Here is a 12671-nt window from a genome sequence, read left to right as displayed (position 1 = left end):
TCTATAAAGGGCCAAGCCCCTTGCTCTGACATGCAAAGAAAGGATTGCAAACTGGCAGGCTGCAGGTCATACTCTGCTCATAGCTACTGTTTTGTATGCACAGTTTTTAAAATTGTGAATTAGTGTAATGGTTAATTATATGTGTCAACTTGGTTAGGCTATGGGGCTCAGTTTTTCGTTACAACACTAATAACAATGTGGCTGTGAAGATATTTTGCAGATATAGTTAATATCTACAACCAGTTGACTTTAAGTAAAGGAGTCTACTTTCAATAATGTGGGTAGGCCTCATCTAATTAGTTAAAAGCCTCAAGAGCAAAATCCGAGATTTCCTGGAGAAGGACTTCTGCCCCAGGACTGTAACGTAAAAATCTGGCTTGAGTTTCCAGCCTGCTGGTGTTTTCTAAGATTTCAGACTTGTTGTATGCCTCCTACTGGTTCTGTTTCTCTGGAGAACCCTGACTGATATAGTTACTATGACACAGACTATTAATTGCTGACCCCAAGAGCCTTTCTCCCTTTTTTCCCCTATAGTAAGTGCCTCTGAAATAGAGACTACATTTCCCAGCTTCCCTTGCAATTAGCTGTCACCATGCAGCTAAGTTCTAGCCAATAAGGTGTAAGCAGATGTGTTTTGTGGCAGCTCCCTTGAAACATACCTGATGCATACCCTGTGTGTCCTTGTTTTTCCAGCCAGTCCTCCATCCTTCTGCTGGGAACTTGGATGCTAGAGCTCTTGCAGCCACACTGGGCCATGAAGATAAAGGTCACCCCCTAGGAATGATAGAGCAGAAAGCTGGAAGGAACCTGGATCCCTGATCTCTGTGGAGCCACTGAACTGCCTCTAATGAAGGAAAACATTTCTCTCTCATTTACGCTGCATGTTCTTTTCGATTTTATGTTATGTTTAGTGGAGTATAATCCTAATTTGATATAATTGCCAACTTTTAAAAATTAGGAAATTTCACACAAATATTCAGCTCTCTGGCTTTTCTCTTGAAAATTTGGTGCATCTGACAAAACATGAGGTCATGCTTCCCATTGCAGCAACTGACCTGAGCAGGATAATGGATGCCTGCTTCAGACAGGGCTGGAGACCTCACCAATTTTTTTTCCTTCATTTAAATTGGGGAGCGAGGCAAGATGGAAAAATTGTGGATGCCAACTTTATAACTTTGTCTTTCTCCCTGCATCATTTTTAGCAAGAACATTTCGACATTGGTGTAGTCCACAAGGGAAGATACTGAGAGAGGAGAAAGGAAGAAACCTTTCAGGCATCAGTTAGGGTACGTCCTTGGTTAAATTCTTTCAAACAAAAGAATAGCCTGAAAAATCAAGCTGCAGGCACAGATAAGGGGATCTGCACAGGTGGCCTTGCCTAAGACATTCCCACAGCCGCACAGATATGAAAGTCTACACAGATGACTTGCCCAGATATTTCTGCAGTGGAAAATTCCATCCCCTGACACATGCACAGTAAGGGGAACAAAGCAATATGGAATAAAACTTAAGCTAAGGGCCCACATGCACACTAGAAGGATGAGGTGGAGCTACCAGAAATTCATGCCTTATGCAAATGAGATGCCCAGCCCTCACCCGTTCTTATAAAAGCCTTTGCAGTCACCTGTAAAAACAGCAACCCTCCTCCGGGTCCCCTCTCCACTGTGGAGAGCTTTCTTCTTTTGCTTATTAAACTTTCGCTGCAACTTCACCATTTGCATCCACGCTCCTTAATTTTCTTGGTCATGAGACAAAGAACTCCAGGTGATACCTCACAATAAGAGACTGCTACATTATGGTGCACTGGTGAAAATGTAACATTTCTGATGGTGGTGGAAGCAGAGGCCATCCTTTGCTGTTTCACGCCCAATTCTGTAGGCCTGCCTCAGAGAGAAGGGGAGCACAGGTCTCAGCATCCATAGACTTTTCATGGCGGTGAAGCTCTAGTATCAACGCTTGGGAAGAGGGAATCAGACGGTCTTCTACTCCATGGCTGCAACTTTTTCTCATTTTAAAGATCCTCCTCTAGTCTAATGGATTTATATTTCTCTGGCTGACGTAATTTTGACCCTACTTCTTGGTAATACCCGAGCCTTAATTTGATGAAAGAGTATCACCCCCACCTAATTTCCAACCACCTCTCTGCCCTGAGTAGCTTCATCAAAATTCACACCTTGACTTGACAATGGAGAGAGGATTTCACCTAACCTGGGGGAGGATGGAGGGGATGGAGGGTATAGCCTCAGTTGCTGTCAGACCTAAACCAGACTTGGCAATAACTGGGGGAGGTGGAGTGCCCTGGGTTGAAGGATTCTTGGTGAGTTAAAGACCCATTATTGTCTTTGGCTGTAAATGAACTCAAGGTCACTAGGAAGTGAGTGGAAAGTCAGATGAATTCTGTCTGTCGGAGGCAGGCCAAGGGCAAAGAAGGCACAGAAGCCACTTCAAAACTTTCAGGCCTTTTGGGAGGAAGGGGTGGGTATGGAATGAGGCTGACTTTCAAAGATGAAGCTGTGACAGATCAGAAATCTGTATTTTTGAGCCAGACTATGTCTGTGTCTAGATTTGCCTTTGTCTTTTTGTTGTCAGAATTTCATTAAACTAATTATTCATTCATGTATGAGTGTCTTCTACAGCCAGGAACTCTTTAGACAAGATTCTGGCCCTGATGACACTTACATTTTAGTTGCCAATACAGATAATAAATATAAGAAGTAAACAAAGGCCGGGCATGCTGGCTCACACCTGTAATCCCAGCACTTTAGGAGGCTGAGGAGGGCAGACCGTTTGAGGTCAGGAGTTCAAGACCAGCCTGGCCAGTATGGTGAAATCCTGTCTTTACTAAAAATACAAAAAAAAAAAAAAAAAAAAGAGCTGGCATGATGACACATGCCTGTAATCCCAGCTACTCGGGAGGCAGAGGCATGAGAATTGCTTGAACTCAGCAGGCGGAGGTTGCAGTAAGCTGAGATCGCACCATTGCACTCCAGCCTGGGTGACAGAGCATGACCCTGTCTCAAAAAAAAAAAAACAGGCTGGGCGCAGTGGCTAACGCCTGTAATCCCAGCACTTTGGGAGGCCAAGGCGGGTGGATCACTTGAGGCCAGGAGTTCAAGACCAGCCTGGCCAACATGGTGAAACCCCGTCTCTACTAAAAATACAAAAGTTAGCTGGGCACAGTGGTGCGTGCCTGTAATCCCAGCTACTCAGGAGGCTGAGGGAGGAGACGTGCTCAACTGGGACTTGGGAGATGGAGGTTGCAGTGAGTGGAGATCACGACACTGCACTCCAGCCTGGGCTACAGAGTGAGACTCTGTCTTGAAAAACAAAACAAAACAAAAAAAGAAGTAAACAATTAGATAATCAGGATGGCCAGGTGTGGTGGCTCACATCTTTATCCCAGCACTTTGGGAGGCCAAGATGGGCAGATCACTTGAGGTCAAAAGTTTGAGACCAGCCTGGCCAACATGGCGAAACCCTCCCTACTAAAAATACAAAAATTAGCCAGGTGTGGTGGCATATGCCTGTAGTCCCAGTTACTCAGGAGGCTGAGGCAGGAGAATTGCTTGAACCCAGGAGGAAGAGGTTGCATTGAGCCGAGATCGTACCACTGCACTCCAGCCTGGGCAACAGAGCTAGATTCTGTCTCAAAAAAAAAAAAAGATAATTTCAGATAGTGATAAGTGCTATGAAAAAACTTACAAAAATCCCCAAACTTAAAAAGAACCAACAATGAGACAGAGTGACAAGGGTGAATGGAAGAGTCTATTTTAGATGGGTGGTCTGGGAAGGCTGCTCTTGAGGAAGTGAACTTTAACCTAAATGACCAGAGTAAGATCTAAAAAAAAAAGAGTGTTCTCAGAAGAGAAAACCAGAAGTATGAAGAGTCTGAGGTGGAAATAAGCTCTTGGTTGGGCATGGCACATGAGGTGGAGAAAGCCAAGAGACAAGGTCACACAGGGAGGCAGGAGTAGCTCACATTAAACTTTCTTTTCTTTTTTTTTTGTTTTGAGACAGAGTTTCACTCTTGACACCCAGGCTGGAGTGCAATGGCGTAATCTTGGCTCACTGCAACCTCTACCTCCCGGGTTCAAGCAATTCTCCTGCATCAGCCTCCCGAGTAACTGGGATTACAGGCGCCTGCCACCATGCCCAGCTAATTTTTGTATTTTTAGTAGAGATGGGTTTTTGCCATGTTGGCCAGGCTGGTCTCGAACTCCTGACCTCAGGTGATCCACCTCCCTTGGCCTCCCAAAGTGCTGGGATTACAGGCGTGAGCCAACGCACTCAGCCTAGCTCACATTAAACTTTCATTCAGAGATAGGGGCTTTGGACTTTATTCTCTGTCCATTTAGAAGTCATTACTTTTAAGCAGTGGAATGAAATTATTTTAATTTTGAAAGCTCATTCTGGCTGCTGGTTAGATTCTAGATTGGCAGAGGCAGGGAGACCAATTAGGAGCCCATTTAATTGTCCAGGTGAGAAATGACACCTGGTTTGTACAAGGTGGTAACAGTGGAGATAGAGGTGAACAGATTCAGATAGATTTTAAAATTAGAGACAAAATTTGCTGGTGGATTGGATGTGGGGTATGGGGAATCTAATGGAGTAATCTAATATGATGGATGTTGGTTCCATTTACTAAGATGGAAAGCCTGAAGGAGGAACAGGTTTTTGGAGGGATATCAAAAGACCTGTTTTGCCCTTGCTCTGTTGGAAATGCCTGTGAAACATCCAGAAGGAGATGCAAGGAAACAGTTGGATAAATGAACCTGGAGCATGTATTTAGCATTCTTTTTGGAATTTTCAGCCTGCTTGTGGAAACCTAGGAAAGCCCAAGAATGTAGGGAAAGGGCTGCCCTCCCTTTCCCCTGCACCAGCAAAGTTCGCATACAAGGGTCCAGATCCCCATCATTTAAAGGGGTTTAGCAAGCTGATGGGTAGCAGTGTGCCTCGTTTCATGAGCTTTAAAGAGTTGAGAAGGTCAAGCAAGTCGCAAATTGGTATTCGTCATTCACTTACATTTGCTGAGTGCTTTAATTTTTTTTTTTTTTTTTTTTTGAGACAGAGTCTTGCTCTGTTGCCCAGGCTGGAGTGCAGTGGTGTGATCTCAGCTCACTGCAAACTCCATCTCCCGGGTTCAAGCCATCTCCTGCCTCAGCCTCCCAAGTAGTGGGGACCACAAGCGCACGGCACCACACCCGGCTAATTTTTGTATGTTCAGTAGAGATAAGGTTTCACCACATTGGTCAGGCTGGTCTCGAACTCCTGACCTCAGGTGATCCACCTGCCTCGGCCTCCCAAAGTGCTGGGATTACAGGTGTGAGCCACCGTGCCCAGCCTGAGTGCTTTAAATTTGAATGATCTTCAGTTGACTCTTAGCGTGAAGTTTCTGGTTTTTGCTTCTCCTCTTTCCTCATATCTCCCTGCCCTGGCTTCTTTAACCAACCTTTGCTCTGTGGACTATTTAAGGCAAAAAACTTTAATCGGCCCTTTGCTGATTATGGGGAAGGAGGGTTCTCTAGCAGAGCTCAGGAAATAGCTCACTTCTCCCTATTTCTGAAACATTGAGGATGAAAACAGAGAGTGACACAGACAGGAGGCCGGGTTGGAAGGAATAGTTTTAGGTCTGGTGGCCAGGTGGGCTGGGCTAATACTGAAGTTCAGAATCAAGAGCTGTTGAGTTGCAGGCTGCACTGGGCTAGGGGCAAGCCCCGGAGAGAACAGCAGATAATGTTTTTCCCTTAGGGGTCTGTCTCCCCAGAGGAAGAAGGCAATGAAGCTGAGCCCAATATGCTCAGTTACCCTGCTCAGATGGACTCTACATCATCAGAGGGGAATGACGAAGGCACTGAGAGAGGCCAGGAAATAGTCCTTTTCTTTCTTTTTTTTTTTTTTTTTTTTTTTTTTTTTGAGACAGAGCATCTCTCTGTCGCCCAGGCAGGAGTGTAGTGGTGGGGTCTTGGCTCACTGCAACTTCCAATTCCCGGGTTCAAGCGCTTCTTCTGCCTCAGCCTCCCAAGTGGCTGGGACTACAGGCACACACTACTACGCCTGGCTAACTTTTGTATTTTTAGTAGAGACGAGGTTTCACCACATTGGCTAGGCTGGTCTCAAACTCCTGACCTCATGATCCACCCGCCTCAGCCTCCCAAAGTGCTGGGATTACAGGCATAAGCCACCGCACCCGGCAGGAAACAGTCCTTTTCATAGAACCCTAGAGTGGAGAAACAGCAATCTCTAACAGTTAATGAAAATGTTCACCATTAATTAATTGGCTGGTCTTATATGTTTAAATTTTCATAAAGTAGATTTTCAGTAAGTGGAGCATAGGTGAATTCAACAAACGGGTATGAGGCATAATTCTGCTACTTACTAGCTGTGTAATTTGGGGAAAGTTCCTTGACCTAAGTCTCAGATTTCTCATTTGCAAAAAGGAGGATAGAAATAATTCATGTAACACACTTAGTGCTCTGACTGGATCAGAATAGCATTCAATAAAGTTTTACTACTACTTTAATGATAACCATTCCCATTACCTTCTTATATAATCTACTAGGTGCTAGGAATATAAAGATAAAAGGCATAACCTTACCATCTAGAAGCTTAAGGCTTAGTAAGGATGTTGGAATAAAAGACATTAAAATACAAGGCAGGCCCGGCTCAGTGGCTCACACCTGCAATCCCAGCACTTTGGGAGGCCGAGGTGGATGGATCACTTGAGGTCAGGAGTTCGAGACCTGCCTTGCTAACATGGTGAAACCCTGTCTCTACTAAAAATACAAAAATTAGCCAGGCATGGTGGCGGGCGCCTAGAGTCCCAGCTACTTTGGAGGCTGCAGCAGGAGAATCGCTTGAATCTGGGAGGTGGAGGTTGCAGTGAGCCGAGATCGCACCACTGCACTCCAGCCTGGGTGACAGAGCAAGACTCCATCTGTACATAAATAAATAAAAAATAAAATATAGGTTGGGCACAGTGGCTCACGCCTATAATCCCAGCACTTTTGGGAGGCCAAGGCGGGCGGATCACGAGGTCAGGAGATCAAGACCATCCTGGCTAACACGGTGAACCCGTCTCTACTAAAAATACAAAAAATTAGCAGGGCGTGGTAGCACATGCTTGTAATCCCAGCTACTCAGGAGGCTGAGGCAGGAGAATTGCTTGAACCCAAGAGGCGGAGGTTGCAATAAGCCGAGATCTTGCCACTGCACTCCAGCCTGGGCAACAGAGCGAGACTCCACCTCAAAAATAAATAAATAAATAAATAAAATAAAATACAATGTAATGCACATGTAGTAGGGTTTCTTTCCATAGGATGCCTGACAGTGGTTACATTTTAGTAAGAGTGTATCGGTGTAGGCTATGATTAAAAAAAAAATCATCTTGGAATTGTTGAGCCACCCACATCCTTATTGGGTAGGGGGTCAAATAAGTAGCTTCAGTTGCCCTTCAAGAAAGGTTACAGGAAAGCTCCTATAGTTTTTTAATTGTTTTTTTTAAGGGAGTTAGTCACCAATGAGGACTAGAAGGATCATGGCTCTAAACCCTCAAGGTGGTGAAAACTGGAACCAGCCTTGATTTAGCATGCCTGAGCACGGACCCCAGGAGGTAGATGTATGTGGAAACAGAAATACCAGATCCCATGAGAATCAGACTCCTAGAGCCTAGCCTGGCAGCACCTGAAGGCCCTTGGATCAGGGTGACACTGGGGCAGGCTAGAAAGGTCTCACTCTGGCCCAGATTCTGATGCTTTGCTGACACCACTGTGCCAGTTCGCCAATGCTTCATCTCCATTTATGTTACATCTTCTGCCAAATAGCTTTGCTGCCTTGCCCCTGAGCCACTGCACGCTCAGCAGCTAGTGCTTCAGCATCCTGCAGCTGTAGCCCAGAAGTCCTCACTGCCTCATATGTTGAGATGACTGAATTTGGCCAGGAGTCCTTCCTGTGAGAAAGCCCTGGAGTGTGGGCAGCCCATCCTAGAAAATAAACAAAGCAGCTTTCAGCAATGAGGGACACACAGCCAGTTTTGCTACATTCACCCTTCTGGCTCTGTCTTCTGCCTAAGCTGCTCCTTTCAGGTCCCTCCCTTGGGACCTCAAGCCTCCCTTTCAGGCCCCTTTTAAGCACAGCAAATCCTGTATGCATTAAGGGGAGGTAGTTGAAGAAGTTTGGGCTTCTGGGTTTTATGTTATTACTGGCTTATGAAAGCTCAAACATTTGCACTCCAGGGATGATACTTGCATCTGTTAAATTTAGTGTAAAGCTGCCTCCTTACGTATTTTAAGTTCAGCCTCAAGGTTTCCCCATACATAGTGAACTGTAGCCTAATCGGGTATGTAAACAGACTGTAACCTATTCTTGTACCAATCACAGAGTTCTGGCCAATCACAAGTGGCCAACTGTTTAAACCGTGTTCAAATAAGGCAAACCCGAGCTACAACCAATCTAGCTGTTTCTGTCCCTCAATTATGTTTTCTATAAGTCACTTTATTTTTTCCGACCACTCGGCAAGACTGGAGCCTCTCTGAACTTACTTTGGTTTGCGGTCTTTTTGATTTGCAAATCATTCTTTGGGTTCTTTGCTTGATTAAACGCTGTTAAGTTTAATTTGTCTAAGGTTTTTCTTTTAACACACCCCAAACTGTAAGTGGAGGCATCCTACTTACACAATAATAGAAGAATGCATAAAGCTATAACATGAAGGAACAAGTGACAAATTCTGTAACGCCATGTGTTGCGGAAAACTTCTGAGAGTGGAGGTTTGAATAGGTTTTGGAAGTCTGAGTAGGAGTTTACAAGGAGAGAATGGAAGAAGGGGAATTACGGACAGAACAACATGGACGGAGGCTGGCCGCAGTGGCTCATGCCTGTAATCCCAGCACTTTGAGAGGACGAGGCCGGCGGATCACCTGAGGTCTGGAGTTCGAGACCAGCCTGACCAACATGGAGAAACCCCATCTCCACTAAAAATACAAAATTAGCCGGGTATGGTGGAGCATGCCTGTAATCCCAGCTACTCGGGAAGCTGAGGCAGGAGAATCGCTTGTACCCGGGAGGCAGAGGTTGCAGTGAGCCGAGATCTCGACATTGCACTCCATCCTGAGCAACAAGAGCGAAACTCCGTCTCAAAAACAAAAACAAAAAACAAAACAAAACAAAACAAAAAAACAGACGGAAATTTTATTATCCTATGACAAACACTGTTATCTTCGGTAAACTCAAAGTAGGTTTGCCCACTTTCCCACAGATTGTTTTGGTGAATTAATTTTTTGTTTCAGTTAGTGATAAACTTCCTTAGCTCTTTACTGAGTACAGATTTACTGTATGTAAATATGTGTAAGATTAGTGCCTGGCACATGGTTAGCACTATCGATTTTTATTAGGGACTAGGTCTCAAACTTATGGTAATTAAGTAGCTCACTTTTTCTTTTGGGAAGACGTAAAAATATTCTCAAGCCTAACTAACCATCCTTTCCTGTCTTCTAGTCTTGCCCACTCAAAGCTCCATCCTGCAAAAGTCTTTTCAAAAGCCCAGCATTTTTAAAGGGTCTAAGGAATAGCACAAAACAAGATGCACCCAAAACGTCAAGGCCATACTGGACAAGGGCAACGTTAGCCATTTTTGGTCTGGGGTAATTACAGGCAGTATCTTAAAACAAGGCTTGAAAAATTTCATGTTATTTCCAAATCCCATTTCAGAACTTAAAAAAAAAAACAGCATTTTGAGCTCCTAAGAACGTTTTTGGCGGTAGGTGGCCACATGGAGGGGTGGCACAGAGGCTCGGCGGGGGAGAGCGGAACAGAGCTGGGCGTGGCAGTGCCTGCGACTCAGCGCCACGTAACCAGAGGCGCTGGCACTAATTTGACCTCTAAGAGAGACTAAGCGCAGGGAACAGCGGGTGCGGACATTACGGCGGAAGGCTCAGGAGGAAGCAGAAGTGAAGGGCCCCGCAGTCCTGGGACGGTGGGGCACAGAGAGAGAAAGAGAGCCCCGGGCGCGGCGCGGTGAGGATGCGAGCAGAGGAAGGACACGCGGCGCCGGGTACCTGCCGGGAGCGCCGGGTCCAATGGGAGGAGGGCGCGCGCCGCACCTCAACCTGGCAGAGGACGTCACGACGCCAAGGCGGACGCCGGGCCAATGGGAGGCCGTCGCGGGCAGGGACGGGGCCAGGAGGAGTCGGGGCTGGGCCGCGCCGAGGCGGTTGGCTGACTCCAGTTCAGCCGCCGCGGGAGAGGACGGGCGCTGACCCCGGGCTGCGGACTCCGGCTTGCCCCTCAACTCACTCCCGCTGCTTGCACCTCCCGGATGGTGCTGACTGCTCCCTAAGCGGCGGCGGCGGCGACTCGTGAGGACGAGCCGCGGAGGCTGTTCGGGGTCTAGGCTTCCCGTCGCCGGCACTTCCTCTTGCGGCGCCCGTGCGCGGCCGGCCCGGCAGGCGGGATGGCGGCCGTGGCTCCGGGGAACGGCCGCGCATCGGCGCCCCGGCTGCTACTGCTCTTTCTGGTTCCGCTGCTGTGGGCCCCGGCTGCGGTCCGGGCCGGCCCAGATGAAGACCTTAGCCACCGGAACAAAGAACCGCCGGTGCCTGCCCAGCAGCTGCAGCCGCAGCCGGTGGCTGTGCAGGGCCCCGAGCCGGCCCGGGTCGAGGTGAGCGAGCCGGGATGGGGCGGGCGAGGCTGCGGGGGTACCAGGCTCCAGGCCTCTGAGAGCGCCGCACTCCGCCATCCTCGGCTGGGGGAGGGGATCCCGGCCCCTGCTCCCGGGGTGGAGGGCGGTCGGCTGCGCTGTTTTCCGGTGAGGCCTGGTCTTGCCAGCTCCTTTAGGGAAAGGGAGAGGGAGAGTCCAAGAGGAGCCCGCTATAAACGTTGATCTCCGGAGGACCAAGATGCTGCTCAGGGATGGGCGTTTTGTTGATCAGATGTGTCTTAGAGTAGCTAGAAAGACTTATCCCTACCAAAAAGTTTTTAACAGAAGACTGCTAGGAGGCTTTTTGTGTTCCCTGAGGATCATCACATCGGCCATTTCATTGTTGAAATAGCTTATCCCAAACTGCTTACCCAAATTCAACTTGGCACTGCCTGTGCTTTTTGCCAAATAAATATGGATTATGAACCATGACTGTCACTTTTTTAAAATGTGCTTTGGCTAGCAGGAAGTAGCCTTTAGGAACGCAGAGGGATTAGTCTCCGGCAGTACAGCGTGCTGCAGCGATGTGGGTTGCCAAAACTACATTTATAAGTAAAACAGAATCCTGTACTTTGTCCTTCCCTTAAGAGATACTATAAATCAACTTTTTAATCTGTTAATAGAATCAGTCCTTAGTCACTTGGCAGTTTTTTAATATTTCTCCCTTCTCCCAGTCGTGGGCTTTGTCGTCATTTCCAGTATCTGCTCCCTGAATCCCGGCCAGTGTGGCACTCAAACCCCCACTCCCACCCAGGCCACATCCAGCCCATCTCCACGTAACTAATCTTCCCGAACATTGAATTCTGCCATCTTGTCAGAAGTCGTCGGTGAGTTGCCTCCACTAATTTTCAGTCCAGCCTTTTTAGGAGAGTGATGTTCAGGTTTCTGCTGATCTGGCTCCAGCTCACCTCCAGGCTTTTTAGCCACCGCTTTCTTGCTCATATGCTAAAGGGATATGCTCATCTGCAAAAAAGAATGTTCTTCAAGAGCCCTTTGGGACAGGCTTTGTGCTCTCTTGCCAGTTCCTCCCTAACACAAGACCTTTTCAAAGAAAAAAAAAAAGACCTGGAGTTTGAAGCCACGGATCAACTCTTCCCACCTTGGAGAACCAGCAGATACCTACTCTGAAGCTTTCCCTAAAATTTCTTGGTTAAGGGTGATTTATCTCTAACCCTTTCCTTTCCTTTCCTCTCCTTTTTCCTTTTTCCTTTCCATTCCTTTCATTTCTCCTTTCCTTTCCTTTGTCTTTTCCTTTCTCCCTTCCTTTCTCCTTTCCTTTCCTTTTTCCTTTTTGTTTGTTGAGACAGGGTCTCGCTCTGTCGCCCAGGCTGGAGTGCAGTGGCCCCGTCTTGGCTCACTGCAACCTCTAATTGATCCTCCCACCTCAGCCTCCTGAGTAGCTGGGACTGCATGCGTGTGCTAACACGCCCGGCTAATTTTTATTTTTTTTTTAGAGAGGAGGTCTCACTATGTTGCCGAGTCTGGTCTCAAACTCCTGGGCTCAAGCTCTTCTCCGGCCTTGGCCTCCCAAGTGCTGGTGAGCTCTCACACCGGTGCATTGTTTTCGTGTTTCATGTTTTCATTACATGTTACTTTCTTAGGCTTTTCCAGTTTTCTGTTGTTTTTCTGTGTAAGACCATAGGATAGAACTTTCTGAGAGACTGATCTTGGTTTCACTAAGCAAGAACATTTGTAAGAATCAGTGCTGTCCCAGATGTAGTAATCGATATTGAGAAATAATGAAGTTCCCCTTACTGGAAGTACTCAGGAAGGAGTTGAATAATTAACTGCCTATGAGGAGATTCTGGTATGGGAGGGAAGCTGGACGATAAAGTTACTGGGAAGTGAAGATTGTGTGAGCCGATTTAATCCTCACAACAGCACGTTAAACAGGTAGAGGAGGTTTGGAAGGAATAATGGTTTAATATCACAGAGCTAGAAGCTAGTTTCAGCAGAACCAGAATTAGAATCTGGACTTCTG

At 46.9% G+C, this 12671-nt stretch overlaps 2 protein-coding genes across 7 annotated transcripts in view; both read left to right on the top strand.

Annotated features, from left to right (window-relative positions):
- Nucleotides 1-1711, top strand: part of SRD5A3 (steroid 5 alpha-reductase 3) — a 40277-nt gene extending 38566 nt beyond the window's left edge. For all 6 annotated transcript variants that reach the window (XM_063723447.1, XM_063723446.1, XM_063723445.1 and 3 more), the window contains one exon: nt 694-1711. In XM_063723447.1, the coding sequence (XP_063579517.1) occupies nt 694-778 (85 nt within the window). In that variant the 3' untranslated portion in view covers nt 779-1711. The remainder of the gene's footprint in view (nt 1-693) is intronic.
- An 8434-nt stretch (nt 1712-10145) lies between these two features.
- TMEM165 (transmembrane protein 165) overlaps nt 10146-12671 on the top strand; it is a 30162-nt gene continuing 27636 nt past the window's right edge. The window contains exon 1 of the mRNA XM_002814783.6: nt 10146-10651. Coding sequence (XP_002814829.1) covers nt 10445-10651 — 207 coding nt within the window. The 5' untranslated portion in view covers nt 10146-10444. The remainder of the gene's footprint in view (nt 10652-12671) is intronic.

The sequence above is a fragment of the Pongo abelii genome, chromosome 3 (genome assembly GCF_028885655.2).
Source record: "Pongo abelii isolate AG06213 chromosome 3, NHGRI_mPonAbe1-v2.0_pri, whole genome shotgun sequence".
In the NCBI taxonomy this organism is placed as follows: Eukaryota; Metazoa; Chordata; class Mammalia; order Primates; family Hominidae; genus Pongo; species Pongo abelii.
This window is presented reverse-complemented; position numbering and strand designations above follow the sequence as displayed.